Below are 18700 nucleotides of genomic sequence, written 5' to 3' on the forward strand. Positions count from 1 at the left end.
CTTAGCTATTTATAAGGTGGATCTCATTTGTCGTATAGTCGAAAGTGTGGCAGACATGTGCCCAATACAAATAAAAAAAAGTTCAATTTCTTTGAATAATTCAAAATTTAATAAGTACCATTTCCTTTCTGTTACAAAAAATCTGTTTTCAAAATAAAAATCATAACAAACGCACTCACTTGCGATGTGTTGCGGCAAGAGTGGAGAAAACCGAGTGCTGCCTGTAGCTGTCATCAGATTGACATTTCGATCTGGCAACATTGACCGTTGGAGCGGGGGCAGAGTGAAAATTTATCTTTGTTGAGAAAGTACCGTTATGATAGTTTTGAGAAAAAGTACCACGCGACGCAACAGTAGAAAAGTTTGTTGATTTAGTGCGGCATTAAGAGGTTTTCGGTTGTTTTAAAGTTAGAAGATTTGTGAACCTTTATTGTACCAGCTGGAGGGACAAGTAAGTTGTCTAGATGTAGATTAGAACTATTTCCTTTATTCATTTTGATTGTTCGCACAGATTCGTAGCCAGGACAAATTTAGATTTGCCTTTGAGCGAGGTGTAAAGCCATTATTGTTGTTGTGAACATTTAGCGTTGCGGTGAGTACTAAATATTTGAATGAATCTGTAAAGCATTATAAATTAGTTCTAAACCATAAAACAGGTTAGGCCAACGGCGAAAATTAGAAAGTTGCTAGGTTTCGTTTGGCTTGGGGAGGTCGACTAAATGTAAGTCTAGCTTATCCATTTACATAACCTCATTCTGATGATTTTGTATTTTGTATTTTTAGTCTTGAAGTTTATTTCTATACACCAGTTTTGTATTGGTACAAATATACTGTCGGAACTCGACCCAATCCCCTGTTTTTACTGACCTACGGCAACAATTCTTCAAGAATTTACACGATGGCCACTGAGATGAGTTCCAGCGATTATTACAACACCATCGATCTGGAAAATGCATTCAGCTGTGTGGCATGTGATAAGCCGGATTCAGCCGACAATGTTGTCGCTTGCGATCGGTGCTCCAATTGGTGGCACTTTTCCTGTGCCGGAGTAGGAGCCGATATTAAGCATCAAGCTTGGGTGTGTGCAAAATGCCTTCCGACAAAAACCGCTTCCAACCGGTCCTCACCTTCCGTCCGCAGGGCAAAACTCGAGCTGGAGTTGAAGCGAGTGGAGGAGGAACAGGAGCTGGACAAACGGTATCTTGCAAAACGATACCAAGTGATGAAGGATTTGGTGGAGGAAGATGATTCACACAGCAGCCGGTCACAGGAAATAGAATTGCCGAAAGAAAAGTCGCAGCGAACTGCAAACTGGGTGGCTAGCCAAACACATTCTGACACGGAAGGTGCAGTCGGTGGACAGATTCCACGCGACATCCAGAATGTTCCTTATGGAGAAGTGGTCACCAGGAAAGAGGAGCAGTGTCAAAAACCGAAAACCGTGCCTACCCTGCAGCAGCAACTACGCGCCTGGCAGGGAAATGAACGACCGTCCGTAATGCAGCTTCAAGAGCTGCAAAATCAATTCAATCTGTGTCGATTGGCATTGACACCCCCTGCAATTGCACAGCAACAGTTGGAAACAGCTTCATTCCCTCCAGCTGAGAAACGAGATGAGCCGATATATCCACCCAAGCAGCAGTTGGTTCCAACAACAACAACAGTTTGTTCATCAGGTGCAATGGCTCAGTCAGCAAAAGCACCTTTGTTTCCGCAGCCAGTTTTACCGACTATTTCGGAGCGATCCGAGAACAGCGAGGAGCGAGTTAATCAACAACTACCTGAACCTGCTGTTCCGGTTACCCAAGTTGAGTTTCCTGTCGCAAATGTGGAGCGACGAACGAATACTCTTGCGCCAGGTCCATCCAAGTCACAAGCGGCAGCCCGTCAAGTTCTGCCACGAGATTTGCCGCCGTTTTCCGGAGATCCTGTGGACTGGCCGGTATTCATAATCCAATATAATTACACGACGGAGGCGTGTGGTTTCAGCGAAGGCGAAAATATGATCCGCCTGCAACGATGCCTTAAAGGAGCGGCATGGGAAGCAGTCCGAAGCCGATTGATCTTACCAGCATCGGTTCCTCGTGTCATTCAAGAATTGCGGATGCGCTTTGGTCGTCCGGATCTTTTGGTGCACTCACTAATCGAGCGTGTTAAGGCCACTCCATCTCCGAAAGCGGACCGACTCGAGACACTCATCGAATTCGGGACCGTAGTGCAAGCTCTCTGCGATCACATCATTGCAGCCGAACTAACGGATCATCTGGCCAACCCTAGCCTGCTTAAGGATCTGATCGGAAAACTTCCGACCGAGTACCAGATGCGATGGGCCAGCTATCGAAGGGTGCATGAAGTGGTTAACCTCCAGACGTTTGGAGCGTTTATGGAAGAGGTCGTGACTGATGCCTATAGTGTCACCACCTACAGTGCGGAATCAAAACGACATCCGACTAGACGAGAAAAGCACAAAGTAGAACGGAGTTTTGTGCACTCCGATACCGGGGGGAGCTCAGCTGTAAACCCCCGGGGTACGCTCGGAAATTCACAACGAACGATTGCGTGTGCGGTATGCCAAAAGTTGGGGCATCGTGCACGAGACTGTCGTACATTTCAACAGCTATCTGTCGATGAACGGTGGAAGCGGATTCAAGAGCTGGCCCTATGCAGAACGTGCCTGTATGCACATGGTCGACGACCGTGTAATAATAGGAATCGCTGTGGTGTCAACGGTTGCAGTAAACGGCACCATCCTCTCCTGCACCAGTCTGTACCGCCGAAGCCATCCAACAACACACCATCAAGCTCGCCCTCAGAAACTGTCAGCCATCATTCTACTGCTTCATCTTTGCTGTACCGCATAATCCCGATCGTTTTGTACAACGGTAACTCATCGGTTGATACCTTTGCATTCATTGATGAAGGCTCATCATTGACGATGATAGAAACGGAGTTGGCTGATAAACTAGGCTTGAATGGGCGAAAGCAGCCGTTATGCTTGAAGTGGACAAGCAATGTTACGAGAGTGGAAAACGAATCGAAGCGTGTTGGCTTCTCTATTTCGGGAGCAGGTCAAACCAAGCGATACCCACTCGTCAATGTCGGTACCATCCAATCGTTAGATCTTCCGAAACAAACTCTTCCGATCAGCACGATGAAGCAAAAGTTCCCTCATCTTAGAGGATAGCCTATTAAAGGTTTCGAAAACGTTTGTCCACAGCTTCTTATTGGACTCGATAACCTAAAACTTGTTGTCCCTCTCAAGGCGAGAGAAGGAGGTGCTGGAGATCCTACCGCCGTACGCACTCGCTTAGGGTGGTGCGTTTATGGTGGTACGCGAGATGACCAGACTCCAACGATTAGTTACCATGTGTGTGAGTGCCAGGACGAAACTCCTTTTGATGAAGCTGCTAAAAGGTTTTTTGCCGTCGAAGAAGAAGGAACCAAAGTATTTCAACCGATTGTCAGCGACGAAGATAAACGAGCGATAAAAATACTGAAGGATACAACAAAAAGGGTCGGAGACAGATTCGAATCGGGGTTACTCTGGAGGTACGACTACGTAGAGTTCCCTGATAGTTACGCCATGTGTTTTGGAAGGCTACAGTGTCTTGAGCGAAAGATGTTGAAGGATCCCCTGTTAAGAGAAAGCATCACACGTCAAATCCGCGAGTACCAACAAAAGGGATATTGTCATCGAGCAACACCTTCTGAGTTAGACACTGCAGATGTCCGTCGTACTTGGTACCTTCCCCTCGGAGCTGTGACCAATCCTAAAAAACCAGGCAAGGTACGGCTGATATGGGATGCGGCCGCCCGAGTCGATGGAATATCGCTAAATACACTGCTGCTGAAGGGCCCGGATCAGCTCACATCCCTACCAGCTGTTTTGTTCAGATTTCGCCAACATCCGGTCGCAGTTTCGGGGGACATAAAGGAGATGTATCATCAAATCCGCATCCGCGAAGAGGATCGGTCGGCGCAGCGATTTTTATGGCGCGACGATCCTGATGTTGATCCTGAAATTTTTGTTATGGACTTCGCCACCTTCGGGTCATCCTGTTCGCCTGCCACGGCACAATTTGTCAAAAATACCAATGCACAGCAGTTCATCGAGGAGTATCCTGACGCCGTCGAAAATATTATTTCCGGCCATTATGTTGACGATTATGTTGCGAGTTTTCGGAGCATTGAACAAGCCCAGCGAATTACCAGTCAAGTAAAGGAGATCCACCTGAAGGGTGGGTTTGAATTGCGTAACTTCTGCTCCAATTGTCCACAAGTTGTAGAGCACCTAGGAGAGATGTCATCGGAAACAATTAAAGATTTGAATCCCGGGAAAGGAGAAGCATCCGAACGAGTTCTCGGAATAATCTGGGACACAGCCAAGGACGAATTCAGATTTCCTATGGTTATGCGTGATGACATGGCGTTCCTGATTCAGAACAAATCTACTCCTACGAAACGACAGATTCTGCGATACGTCATGACCATGTTTGATCCACTAGGATTGTTGGCTCCGTATCTCATTTTTGGGAAAATTATAATCCAAGAGGCCTGGCGTAAGAAGCTCGGTTGGGACGAGCCAGTTGACGACGATACTTGCGAATTGTGGCATCGATGGGTTGAAATGCTGAAGCACATTAACAACATAGGAATACAGCGAAGTTACTTCTCGGAAGCTCCTCAGAACATCGAAATCCACACATTTGTGGACGCCAGCGAGGTTGCATATTCATGTGCAGTCTACTTCCGTTACATCAACTCCCGAGGTGGCAGTGAGGTCGCATTGGTGGCCGCTAAGACCAAGGTTGCCCCGCTCAAACCGTGGACTATACCCCGCTTGGAGATCCAAGGATGTGTTCTAGGCGCTCGTTTGACACAGTTTGTCGTTCAAAACCATTCACTGCGAGTTACGAGACGCTGTTTCTGGACCGATTCAAGCACGGCTCTGAGCTGGATCCTGGAAGACCCCCGGAAATATCACCGCTTCGTGGCATTCAGGGTCGCAGAAATCCTGGAGTTGACCAACCGGAACGAATGGAGATGGGTCCCGTCGAAGCAGAACCCTGCCGACGAAGCAACAAAGTGGGGATCAGGCCCTTTCTTTAAAGTGACGAGCATCTGGTATAGTGGACCGGAATTCCTGAGACTGTCCGAGGATCGATGGCCAGTCAGTAAAGTGGTATCGACGACTGAAGAGGAACTACGGGCGTGTTATTCACATCATGATGTGCCCTTTTTCCCACCTGTTATTGACTATCGTCGCTTCTCAAAATGGTGCCGAATTCTACGAACAACAGCATACGTCCACCGTTACATTGCCAACAGACAATTGCCTCCTGAACGTCGCAACTTAGGCTGTCTTACGAGAGCAGAACTGCAGAAGGCTGAACGTTCTTTGTTTATGTTGGCCCAACGCGAAGCATATCCCGATGAAGTTGTAACCCTTAAAAGAAATCTAAAATTGCCGAAGAAGGATCAAATATGTATTGAAAAATCCAGTCGAATCTATCAGCTGACCCCGAGTATCGACGAGTACGGGGTTCTTCGTCTCGACGGAAGAATCGCTGCAGTAAAAGGTGTTAAGAAGGACGCAAAGTTCCCGGTGATACTTCCCAAGGAACACTGGATTACCTTTTTGTACATCGATGAATTGCATCGTAGATTTCATCACGCCAACAACGAGACCGTGGTTAATGAAGCACGGCAACGTATTCACGTACCAGCACTACGATCTTTGGTGAGAACAGTAGCGAAGAAATGTCAACAGTGCGCTGTTTACAAGGCTCGACCAGCTATTCCCAGGATGGCACCGCTACCGGTGGCCCGATTGTCGTCGCAAGTCCGTCCCTTTTCGAATGTAGGGCTGGACTACTTTGGTCCGTTAATGGTGCGAGTCGGAAGGAGTAACGTGAAAAGGTGGGTAGCTCTCTTCACGTGCCTTACGGTGAGAGCCGTCCATCTAGAACCTGTTCACAGCTTGACTACCGAATCCTGCATTGCTGCTATACGCCGATTCATCGGCCGAAGAGGTGCCCCAGCCGAAGTGCACAGTGACAATGGGACGAACTTCCAGGGTGCCGAGAAAATACTTCGTCAACAAATCAACTCCGGTGTTGAAGCCACATTCACGAATACTACCACAACGTGGCATTTCATTCCCCCGGCTGCTCCCCATATGGGTGGAGCTTGGGAAAGGATGGTCCGGTCCGTCAAGCAGGCGTTGTTGGACGCATACCACGATAAACTGGACGACGAGAAACTGCAAACACTACTGGTTGAGGCCGAATCCATCGTCAATAGTAGACCGTTGACGTATTTGCCGTTAGACTCCGCGGAGAGTGAAGCGATTACCCCAAACCACTTCCTGCTGGGTAGTTCCGATGGAGTATGTCAGCCGATCGTTGAAACGGAATGCAGCAGCAAACTACTTAGCTACTCATGGAGTCAGCTTCAGAAGCAGTTGAATACGTTCTGGAAGAGGTGGACTCTTGAGTACCTGCCAACTCTGACGAAACGCACTAAGTGGTTCGGGGAGACAAAACCGATCGAAGCTGGAGCCCTAGTAGTACTGGTAGAGGGCAGTAGGAGAAATGGTTGGACCCGAGGTAGAGTCTTGCAGCTGATAACAAACCCGGATGGTAGATGTCGCCAAGCGTTAGTACAAACTCGAGATGGAGTATTTCGTCGACCGTTGTCTCGCCTAGCAGTCCTGGAGGTTGGAGATGGTTGCGGAACCGAGTCTACCGGATTCCACCGGGGGGAGGATGTTGCGGCAAGAGTGGAGAAAACCGAGTGCTGCCTGTAGCTGTCATCAGATTGACATTTCGATCTGGCAACATTGACCGTTGGAGCGGGGGCAGAGTGAAAATTTATCTTTGTTGAGAAAGTACCGTTATGATAGTTTTGAGAAAAAGTACCACGCGACGCAACAGTAGAAAAGTTTGTTGATTTAGTGCGGCATTAAGAGGTTTTCGGTTGTTTTAAAGTTAGAAGATTTGTGAACCTTTATTGTACCAGCTGGAGGGACAAGTAAGTTGTCTAGATGTAGATTAGAACTATTTCCTTTATTCATTTTGATTGTTCGCACAGATTCGTAGCCAGGACAAATTTAGATTTGCCTTTGAGCGAGGTGTAAAGCCATTATTGTTGTTGTGAACATTTAGCGTTGCGGTGAGTACTAAATATTTGAATGAATCTGTAAAGCATTATAAATTAGTTCTAAACCATAAAACAGGTTAGGCCAACGGCGAAAATTAGAAAGTTGCTAGGTTTCGTTTGGCTTGGGGAGGTCGACTAAATGTAAGTCTAGCTTATCCATTTACATAACCTCATTCTGATGATTTTGTATTTTGTATTTTTAGTCTTGAAGTTTATTTCTATACACCAGTTTTGTATTGGTACAAATATACTGTCGGAACTCGACCCAATCCCCTGTTTTTACTGACCTACGGCAACACGATGCTTACAACTCTCTTATATACAAATCAATTAATCATGGACCCTTTGTCGATATAACTTTTAAAATCAATTTAGGTCTTCAGCCAAAATGTTTTTTTTAAATTTACAAGTAGTTTTATTAAGGCATTTAACTCATAAAGTTTTTTTTTTTTGTGCCGAACATTAATTTCACTTTTGTGTGATGTTAGTAAGAGGGGGGCCGTAATCGTCGCGGCTACTCAACTGTTAATTAATTTAACTAGAGGAACGGAAAGAGGATTGTGTAGGGTCGCTCTCGAGTGCAGATTTTCGTCTTGGGTTGGTGGTGGCTTCCTGTAGCATGGTTTCGTTGGCTACCTCAGGTATTGTATTCCTGGCCAGCCTTCTTTCTGGTGTTATCGAACCGGTCGGACGAGAGGTTGTTCTAATGAATAGACGAAGAGAGCATTAGATATAGAGTATAGACAGAGGGAAAGAGGACTAAACGACCAAGTCAGACATTTTAAGATATTTGTATATGATAGATTCCGAGGTGGACAGGTTCGCAGCGGAATCGGCGATGGCCGTACGGAAAGTGACTTGATGGAAAACTGGTTTTATCCCGGAGAAATAAAACGCACGCGAATGGTGTAAATACGTTTAATCGGGAGAAAAGCTAACTTAGAACTAAACCATCCGTTGGCGTACGACAGTGTAGCCAAACGAGACGAACACGCTTATAATATTTCAGCGACAAGGGGTGCACAGTAGCACATATTCTAACACTCCTCCTCTACTTGTGCCCCTTGGCTACTCTCAAGACCGATCAGCTCCGTAACCTTCCTCGCACGTTCCTGCTACTGCCCCATACACTGCTTCTCTGGACGAGATGCTGACGAAAGATTTACGCCGGCTCGCCCACCAGCAGCAGCTCCTCCGACAAAGCAAACCACATCTGCTGTGGTTATCCTGTGAGAACCTGGGTCACTGGCCCATTCAGCATCGACGAACTCCTCGATATTCCGGTCCTTGACACCATCGAGTTTCGGCCTCAAACCACCGGTCCTATGGCAAATCAGCGGAGCTACCACTCCGTCGGAATTCATCCCGCAACGCTGCTTATCGCCTCGAGCCACGAGACGCGCCTTGTACCTTGCTGCCTCACCAGACTCGATCACCCGAGCGTTACGTTCCGGACAATTCTTTGCTTCGGCAAACGACACTGGTTCCACTACTATTTGAGCGACCAAACCAGAAACCTCCGTGCCGAACCCATCGGACTTCTCCTTTACGCACAAAGGATTTCCTGCCGACATTCCAGGAGTAAACTGCTCCTCCTCACTTTGCGCTCCTCCCAAATTTTCAAGCTGATAGCTTTGCTTCGGAACACTCACTTTTCCCGCTCTGTAAGCAAACTCTAGCTTACGGCGTCCATTCTTCCGGTGCCACTGGTGTTGAGAGGATTTTATTTGCTGCTTGATCTCACACTTCCCAACAGTCTCCACCATCTTCAGGTGGTATAAATCACCTGACCGTATGCCCTTCACCACCACTTTTCCTGATTGCTCACGAATGTCCCATTCGTCCTTTCTGAAAACCACTTCAAATTTCTTTGCTGTCAACTTTGGCACAGACAACAAACTGGTATTCAATGAAGGCACATATAAAACGTCCGTCAGCGTAATTGTCACTGTTTCACCGCAGCCATCAACACCAGTCACCACAACCGTACCACATCCGGCCGACTTCACTACTGAGCCATCCGCGAGAACAACATCCCGAGCACACTTTTCCTTGAGCGACGTAAACGCTCCTTTCTCGTTCCACATATGGCTGCTGGCCCCACTGTCAATCACACAGCACTTTGGCGTTTTCCTCCCAGCCATAAATAAAACAGCATTCCGCTCTGTTGCTCGCTCGGCTCTTTGCGGTTCACTTTTTCTTTTGTTTCCCTTCAAATCTGGGCAATCGCGCTTGTAGTGGCCCTTTTCCCGGCACTGGAAACATCGCACTTCCGATTTTCCCCCAAAAGCTCTTCGCGAACCCGCTTCGCTCTTCAGCACTCTCGCTTCCCTTGATGAATCGCCCGAACGTTCCTTTCGGCGCTCCCATTCATCCAAGAGTTTGGATTTCACCAACTGAATTGTCAAATCGTCGTCCGGTCGTCCCTCCAGCGCTGTCACTAAGCCACCATACGATTCGGGCAAACTTCGCAAAATCATCGCGATTTTCAGCGAATCTTCCATTTCCTGCCCCGCACTTTGCAACCGATCAAAAAGCTCGTCTATTTCACAAAGGTGCGATTCCAAATTGCCACCTTCCCGCAGATTCAAGTTGCACAACTTTTTCAGCACTGACGCTCTGGAAGTCACGGTGCACTTCTCGTGATACCTCCGCAAACACTCCCAAAAATCACGAGCCGACTGGGCTGCTTTCACCAAACCATACTGGTTCTCTTCTATGCAGAGCCCCATTGTCGCTCGAGCCTTTTTGTCATCCGCTGACCACTTTGCCGTCACCGGTTCCGGCTTCCGCTCCTCCACCACATAAAATAATCCTTCCCTGGTCAGGAGCATTTCCATCCGGAACTTCCAGGATGACCAGTTCTGATTATCCAGCTTTACAAATTTGCAAATTGCTTCCATTTTTGCTGCCACGGAAAAATCCAACCGCACACCGCAAGCAAAAAAACGCACTAGAGCAAATTTCTTCTCCCGCACCGAAATTTCAAATTTCGCAAAATGGCGGACCACTGCAACACACGCAATTCACTTTTCGCGACTGTTCCGATCAGCACAAATCACTTCCGGAAAACCTCCACTGGGCCCATAACCTGATAGATTCCGAGGTGGACAGGTTCGCAGCGGAATCGGCGATGGCCGTACGGAAAGTGACTTGATGGAAAACTGGTTTTATCCCGGAGAAATAAAACGCACGCGAATGGTGTAAATACGTTTAATCGGGAGAAAAGCTAACTTAGAACTAAACCATCCGTTGGCGTACACACAACGAAAAAAATCTGTAAAATCACATCACATATGATGTAAATAAAAAGAAGCATCATATATGACGGAATTTTCAGTGCTAGTTGGAAATCACACGTCAGTAAAATTTTGCAACGTGTAAAATAAAAAAATGATGTAAAATTGGCAACGTGTAAAATAAAAATGATGTAAATTATAAAATCACTGAATATTGGAAGAGAAACTTTCCAATTGGAATTTGTTTTGTTTTATTTTTTGATTATATGATTCAATAATGGAATTTTCTCATCTCTTCATAAAAATTAAACCTTTTTATACCTAAATTAATTTATTATATTTAGCGACAGAAATTTTTTTTCAGCTCACATTTTTTTATTAGAATTCACTTCAACCTTTCATTTTCTTCCCCGAATCCTAAGTTGAGTAACATCACAGAGAACAACATGGTGGTAAAATGGAGCCGCTTCCGGAACCGCATCCCTACATCATGAAGATCTCCGGGAACCTCACTCGCGGGAAAACTGCTTAAAACAAATACTTTGGTGCACGACTGGACTTGACACTTTGTTTACATTTGTCTATGGTTCTGTTCTTGACAGTCTGTATTTTTACATGACATCATCGCGTTCAGTGTATTGTAATATTAATTAAATTCAAATTCAATGTCCTGTAACTTCCATGTCGTGTAATTTTAAGAAATTTCTATTTCAGTGCTGTTAAGAATTTTGTGTGACCAGAAAAATGTTATAAAATTACATCACATATGATGTAACGAAAAAGAAGCATCACATATGATGGAATTTTCAGTGCGAGTTGAATATTCCACGTCTGTAAACTTCAAAAACCGTGTAAAATTTAAAGACATGTAAAATATTAAAGACGTGTAATATTTAATTCGCACTGAAAATTCCGTCGTATGTGATGCTTCTTTTTATTTACATCATATGTGATGTAAATTTACATCAAATTATCGCGTTCCGTGTCAAGTAATATTTGTGTCATACGAATTCAGTGCTGTTAAGGATTCAACTTTTTTTAATTTGTAAATTTACATCAATAAATCGCGTTCCACGTCATGTAATGATACAGGTTTTCAATTTCAGTGTTGTTAAGGATTCAGATTTTTTTTCTGTGTACGACAGTGTAGCCAAACGAGACGAACACGCTTATAATATTTCAGCGACAAGGGGTGCACAGTAGCACATATTCTAACAGTATTGCGGTTACTGGGAAAATTTCTAATCGCGCGACGGTAGCCTTCCGTGCGGTAGGCTAACCGGAGCAGTAAACACAGTTAAAAAATTCATTCTTACTCACTAATTTCATTGAAAAGTTAAGAAGTAAATTCTTGAATCAATCTTCAAATCATTATTTTGCAAGAGAGGACAAAACATGAAGTCATCGGAATGAAATATTATTATTTTTAGTATTCATTGAGATTGAATTAATTACGAGCGTTAAAATCCCAGACAAAACAAAAAAACAATCTACATTATTGAAAACACATTTTTCCATAGCCTAAGAATTAACTAATTTGGCATGACGAAGATTTTTGATGCGATAAATGCGTCTTTGATACTTTATATGCTGGTCGAATTCAATTATGTTGTCGTTAAAATGTAACAAATCGTATATGAGAAGTTAAAAAAAGGAGTTGTGTACGGTGAATAGTCTATTATAGGAAATAATACCATTCGCATCGCAAAAAATTGGACTGCGCACTCATAACTGCGAAATTTGTGCGATCTGTCAAATCAGTATAAAATCTGACGGTTTTCTACACGCTAACCGCTTTTCAGTTAAACTTTATACGGATAACTCCGACTGCAAAACATAGCACGAAATCCAACATTCAATGAATGATCGCTACCGTGTCGTCGAACTCTAAACTTATTTAAACAACTACAGGTTTTCATTTTTTTTTCGTGAATTTGTCAGCTGGTTGACCCCATCGCAAACAGGTTTTTTTTATTATTCATTTTTCCGTGATTTTGACTGCTGATTGACCAAGTTCAAGGCAAACACAATTTTTTGTTTTGTAAACAATAGATAATCCGATAATAATATTTGGTATACATGTTTGTTTGACAACTTTTTATTAAATCATCTTTCAATGTTTTCCGCTTGTTCATCCGATTTAATTTCAGTCGATAAATAATCCTTATGTAGAACAATGCTCATTTTTTTCTTGAATACTGTAATTTTTTTTTACAGTGGTACCCTACGGGAGCCCAAATCAGCTATCGCAGAAATAGAAAAAAAGAGTGGATCAGCAATATATAGGGTACAAATATTCAAAATCAAAGTTTGCCAAGATGTCTCGAATTGGAACACCAGGTAGTTTACTTCGAGCCCTAAGGGTATCCAGTAGCCAAGCCCTCGATCGATCAAACCATTCACACGTCCACACAACATGATCAATGTCGTGGTAGCCATCCCCACAAACACAAACATTGCTTGTAGCTAGTTGTATTCGAAACAAATGCGCGTCAAGCCGGCAGTGATTTGACATGAGCCGAGAAACCACGCGAATGAAGTCGCGACTCATGTTAAAATGCTTAAACCGCATGCCTTCGTCGGATCCTTAGGGATAATCGTATGGAGCCAACGTACCTTTGTGCCATTATCCCAGCTAGACTGCCAAGCGTTAATCGCTAAAGTGCGAGGTATTGAAAAATATTCATGGTGTCGTCCACATACCACGTGGACAACTTAGGGGGGGGGGGGGGTATGGAAATGTCCACGCTTGTCCACGGAGAGGGGGGTAGGGGTTTGGGTCATGTCCACGTGGACATACTTACTTTCAAAATATTTTCTATAGGTGAATAAATATTAAGATGTTTAAATCAAAATCTTAAAATTGCAAAGCTTTCCAGTTTAAGTTTGAACAATTAGTAGCTACACTACAAGTGGTAAATATAAGAAATTAGAAATTTAAAATTAAAAAAAAAATTAAATCAGGAAATAATTATTCGTTTTTTTTTTCAAAATCAGCCATGTCAAAATCAAAAAGGTAAAAAGTGGTGTTTTCTAACTATCAAATTATAGGTATTTTAAAAAAATCAAATCTGTCCACGACATCCGGGGAGGGGGGTAGGGGTTTGCCAAATGTCCACGCTTGTCCACGGAGGGGAAGGAGGGGGTCAAAAATCTCAATTTTCTGTCCACGTGGTATCTGAACGGCCCCATGGTAAGTTATTATCCTCTCAAAGATTTCACCTTGTAACGCGCCCACCTTAGCCAATGAGTCCGCATTCTCATTGCCTTGAATAAGACAATGAGACGGGATCCAAGCTAAGGTAATCCTATACGAATTTTCGATCAATGCGCCCAATATCCCTGAAATTTCCATCAAAAAATGGGAAGAGCGCTTCATCAGTTTCATCGATCGAATCGCCTCAACGGAGCTGAGACTATACGAATAGATGAAATAGTGGTCTACGGGAAGTGTGCGAATGTGTTCCAAGGTACAATAAATTGCGGCTAGTTCAGCAACGTAAACGAAGTTTCAAAGCGCTCATTGTACACTGCGAAACCAGTCGCGCTGTCGATTCTAGAACCATCAGTAAAGAACATTCTTGTAGGGTCAATTTCACGTACTTTTGATGCAAAGATTGAAGGAATGACGTTGGGTCGGACGTGATCTGGTATTCCACGGATGTCAGCGGTCATGGACAGATCGAATCTTATCAAGGAACTGCTAATCGGGTAAAAGTGACTCGTGTCCGAATTTAATAAAGAAGGATTTCCCGCATACTAAAAAACTATATCTCAAACAGTATTTACGATACATCAACGGCTTCACAAAAAGTGACTGTCTTAGTAAACGTAGCTATTATATTAAACCTTAGATCGACAACGATAAAAACGAAACATGAACGTTCATGTGGAAAAGTGATGGTATCTGGTACGGTAGATAAATAATATGAACGATTTACTTCAATTTCTCTATAATGTAAAATTGATCTCGAACCGTTACCCATAGCGTCCATGATTTACGTCAAAAATTGGCCGAAACGCGGATCAGAGCTGCCAGGTGATTTTGCCCCAAATCAGCATTAGCAACATTATCAGGACGGTCCAATGAATCCAAATTTCAAGTTTTAGCTTAGCTTACTCAACGTCCTATGAATTTAGTTTAACTAAAGAGACTGTAGTAAACAAAGAGGCGTCATCGTATAAGATTTATTAATAAATTATATAGAGATGTTAAGCGGTCTTTTAAACACCTACAAACTTAAGTAAAAAAACAAAATTTCTTTTAATGTAAAATATATTTTGATAACTACCTCTCATTAGAATAAGTTTTTGCGTGAAGGGACCAAGCTACTTTTGAAATGTATGAAAAAATTTCAGAAAAAAGGCAAAGTTCATGTTTGCTTGTTTGTTTTTATTTCATAAATTTATCATGAAATTATTTGATATCATAAAATGCAAGTTTGAGTATGATATTAATAAATTGTAAATATATTTTATTTTATATTCAAAAGAGATAGATCTAATTAAATATGTAAACATGAATCATATGTAAGAACATGATCCCAATATCTGGAGTAATTATTTTGGTTCTGAATAAGATATTACTGTCACGGAAATTAGCGAACATTTTAAAACACTTTGTTCTGAAAGAATCGATTTTCTTGGCACCACTGTTCACAGACGAAAAGTTTACACTTGGAAATTCGGAATCGCGATGCCTTCCAGCCGTCCGGTTTCGCGCGATTTCATAAAAACCCCAAAAGTATGGTGTAAAATCTGTAAACCGCGAAACATAAATCGCAAAACATCAGGTGAGTTGTATAAATTGTATAAGTTGTTCAGTTGTTTCACCGTATCTCGCGTATTTCATTTCCAGAAACCCATCGACTACACATCGAGGAAATGGCGGCTGAAAACTTGCCCCGCTGGAGGAAAATTTTTCATTCCAGCAACGAAATCAATCTAGTGCGTCCGGCCGGTTCAGCCCGACTGGTGGTGTTTAAAACTCCTTCGACCAGCCCCGTTGGCCTTTCACAGCTCGCATGCAGAATATTCCAAAAGAAAAGGAGCTTTGCAATGAAACCAGTCGGATCTCAACCAGCATCGCATTTCTCGCACCGGAAGTGTATCAAAATGGCCCTACATTGCCTATTGCCCTTCCAGGAGGATAAAGTATGCATATTTGATATGTGATGTGTGAAATTGTGAAATCACAACGAGAAAACCAATAAAAAGTATTATTTTTAAAACCTTAGATTCCGTGTTTTCATTTCGCAAAAACAAGACAAAAAAATTTATGCATGTGTGCGTGATTTCCCAACAAACCAATAAGCACTGATATAAGCCGCGTAAGGACAGCATAAAAGCATTTCAGTGCCAATTGGCTGTTTAGAATTATTACAAATGCCAATAAGCCTCGTGACGCTTAAAAGTCAAATGGGCCCTGTCAAAGCTCAGTTAGTTAAATATCTGGCCATTAACCGGCTTACGTATGACATTTTCGAAAAACGTAAACAACGTTGGGTAAAACTTCAAACAAAAAATTGAATGATCTCCAATTAAGTTTCCTTTTTGCGGTTCGGAAGCGAATTTCACCGGCGCGGCGACGAATGTTGTTCGAAATAGAAGTGAGGACGAGAAACCGCCAAATCAACGACTAGCTGGACCACAGGATTTCTCTCGTAGATATGGATAATGTCGCTATGCATACCAAGTGGAAGAATCAGCGGAAATCTTCGAAGATTGGAGCCAGGAGTACGAACCATTGGATCTGCACCAGAAGAAATCCTGCACCGTATTTCCGAACGAAACCACCTAATCGGTCGTGTCGGGGTGGAGCCAATGTACAAGTGCCCCAAGCGGGGGAAGTTTTTTGCTTCTAGTGAAAAATTTGCTTTTGAAAAGATGTGTGAAAAAAATTGACAAAGTAAAAAGAAATTCAAACAAAACCTTGTGAAAAACTATTAAAAATTGTTAAAATAAATCGGTATCGAATTTTGAATACGGCGAATGCGCCAACTGTAAACAAATCCAGATAATCACATAAATGCGTTAAACTATTCATTTTACATCCGAAAATATGATCTCCTTTCAATTTTTCTTATTTTAGTGAAGTTAAATTTAATTTTTTAAATAAGGCGAATAGCTTTTTTTTATGAGTGTGTAATCCCACAGTTCATTCGCCCATTTCCCCTCAAAATTTCCCCGCGAACAAAAGGGCCAATAGTTATTTCGAGATGGAAAAAGGGCATTGAAGTTTTCGAAAAAAAAATTTCCAGGACGAGGAGATGCACAAATCAGTATTTATAAGATCGTTGAATGTGCTAATGTGTTAACGTGATCATTTGGACCCGCTTTCAAGCCGAAATTTGCTTGAATTTGGCTTCTTTAATGAGTGATCCAAAAGGCGAATAGTCATTCTGCAATTCAAAAGGGCACTCCAATTTGGCGAATGAACAAAATGAGAGCACCAGTCTGTGGTAAAAGGGCCCACAGTTGTATTTATTAATTTTTTGTGGTAATTAGTACGGAAAAGCTATATTTATCGATCGGGTGTTGAAATTAAACCAATTTGAAAGCATTTTAGCGACTTCTTTAGGAAAATGATTGTACGCAGCTAAATAGGAAATTGATTTTATTTTCTGAAACTTGGAATGCGTTTTTCTCAAAACAAAGGTCTTGGCGCATTCGCCGTATTCAAAATTTGATACCGAAATATAAGATTTTCAAACTCAGCCGTTCTGTTTGTTTTAGTAAATATCACGAAATATCCTTTTTGTGCTATATCAGCGTCGTGATAGTTGGGGAATTCATCGAATGGAATCCATAGTTTAAATATGTGAAATTTAGCTCCACTGATGCGTGGATGAGATGGTGCATCAAGCAAAGGCGCTGATAATAGCTAGGCCAAGAGTAGTCGAGAGTTCGATTCTTCGGTCATATTCCATTCGGCAAAAAATCAACAGCTGGAAAAGTGGCTAATGGAGATGAGAGAGAAAAAAAGCCTTGGGTGGAAAAAGACAAAACATAAACAATATTTTTGATTTTTTTTTGTGCATTGGGTTGTATTGGTTGTACCCACTGGATTATTTTGACACTTTTTGACAAGCAGTATACCAGCCGAATTGCAGGCCAAAACCGGCTTTTAATCAGCCCTTAAGAGGAATGCAAAGCTAATCGGTTCTGTTGGGCATATTCTAGATTCAACTATAATGCCAAATAAAAGCCACTTCTTACGGCTTAATGGTTACTTGGGTTGTTAGACGTACGGTTTAGAGGAAAGTCTGAATAAAGTTTGAAGAACGCTGTGACAGATCGTTAAAAAACCATTTCTGTAAACATTTCGTTATAACAGAACGTTTAGAAAAACTATAACAGTTATAGTTCGATGAATGTGATACGTTTTCCATAAGCAGATTTTGGATCTTTACCTAACTGTAAGTAGAATAGTTTTTCCATACAACGGTTTTAACAGTTTTTAACAGTTACATTACCTAACAACATATTTAAAATAACATCAATTCAGAATTCACGATTTAAGATATGTATTTTACGATTTCGACTATCGTTTGTTAAACATTTTTTTACGCTTCATCAAATCGTCGTTTGACTTTCCAGAAAATCGTTTGGTAACAATCCTCATTTATGCGGGTTATTTCTAATTGACTAAAAGTAAAAGTATGATAATTATTTACATATTTTACTTGCGGATTAATATTCATAAGCCTTTCCAAATTTTCTATCACCAAAGGATTCATAGTTTCACTTCGAATAAGGAAACGTAGCGATAAATCGAAGAACCGGTTTGTCAACGGCATTACTCCCGCCAGTACTTCGAGACCCATCGTATGTGTCGATTGCATACAACCCATGGCAATACGCAAACAACGATACTGTATTCGTTCTAGTTTAATCAAGTGGGTTTGCGCGGCGGACCCAAAGCAAAAGCTTCAGCCAAAATGTATTTAATTTAGTTTTTACGATTTTTTTTTTTATCTTTTTTGTCATGCTTGAGTAAGCTCAGCGAAAACTAGATAAATGAAATAAAACAACAATAGTTTTGATTCAAGAAACGCTTTTATTGAAACAAACACCTGTTTAATTGTAACGAAACATGATGTTCAGTTCAAAATAATAACGGCGTGTTCGTAAATTGATTTTTTCTATCGAAGTGATTCTTTTTATCGATGCTGGCGTTATTCTTAAATTAAACAAAACTGTATGCAAATGCATTGGAACAAGGTTTTTAGATACACTAGGTTCTCCGACTTTCACAGTAAGTAGGCGAGGAGTGAGCGGGGCTCTCAATGAGTTTGTTT

General features: G+C 42.3%; 2 protein-coding genes across 2 annotated transcripts; both read left to right on the forward strand.

Annotated features, from left to right (window-relative positions):
• Nucleotides 1–898: 898 nt before the first annotated feature.
• On the forward strand, nucleotides 899–6808 carry LOC129742784 (uncharacterized). The gene is made up of 2 exons (XM_055734725.1): nucleotides 899–3097; nucleotides 3218–6808. The coding sequence occupies exons 1-2, from the start codon at nucleotides 899–901 to the stop codon at nucleotides 6806–6808; spliced, it is 5790 nt and encodes a 1929-aa protein (XP_055590700.1).
• Nucleotides 6809–15070: 8262 nt separating this feature from the next.
• On the forward strand, nucleotides 15071–15596 carry LOC129743860 (uncharacterized). The gene is made up of 2 exons (XM_055736073.1): nucleotides 15071–15193; nucleotides 15259–15596. Exons 1-2 carry the CDS (start codon nucleotides 15097–15099, stop codon nucleotides 15573–15575), a joined length of 414 nt encoding a protein of 137 aa, XP_055592048.1. The 5' UTR covers nucleotides 15071–15096; the 3' UTR covers nucleotides 15576–15596.
• Nucleotides 15597–18700: the final 3104 nt, after the last annotated feature.

The sequence above is a fragment of the Uranotaenia lowii genome, chromosome 2 (genome assembly GCF_029784155.1).
Source record: "Uranotaenia lowii strain MFRU-FL chromosome 2, ASM2978415v1, whole genome shotgun sequence".
Classification (NCBI taxonomy): Eukaryota; Metazoa; Arthropoda; class Insecta; order Diptera; family Culicidae; genus Uranotaenia; species Uranotaenia lowii.

What these genes read in the sequence shown, in the direction of transcription:
- LOC129743860 (XM_055736073.1), top strand. Translation starts at nt 15,097, where the DNA reads ATGCCTTCCAGCCGTCCGGTTTCGCGCGATTTCATAAAAACCCCAAAA. An exon ending in CATAAATCGCAAAACATCAG is followed by an intron (nt 15,194 to 15,258) that starts GTGAGTTGTATA and finishes TTTCATTTCCAG; the next exon opens with AAACCCATCGACTACACATC.
- LOC129742784 (XM_055734725.1), top strand. Translation starts at nt 899, where the DNA reads ATGGCCACTGAGATGAGTTCCAGCGATTATTACAACACCATCGATCTG. An exon ending in AGCGATACCCACTCGTCAAT is followed by an intron (nt 3,098 to 3,217) that starts GTCGGTACCATC and finishes GTTTGTCCACAG; the next exon opens with CTTCTTATTGGACTCGATAA.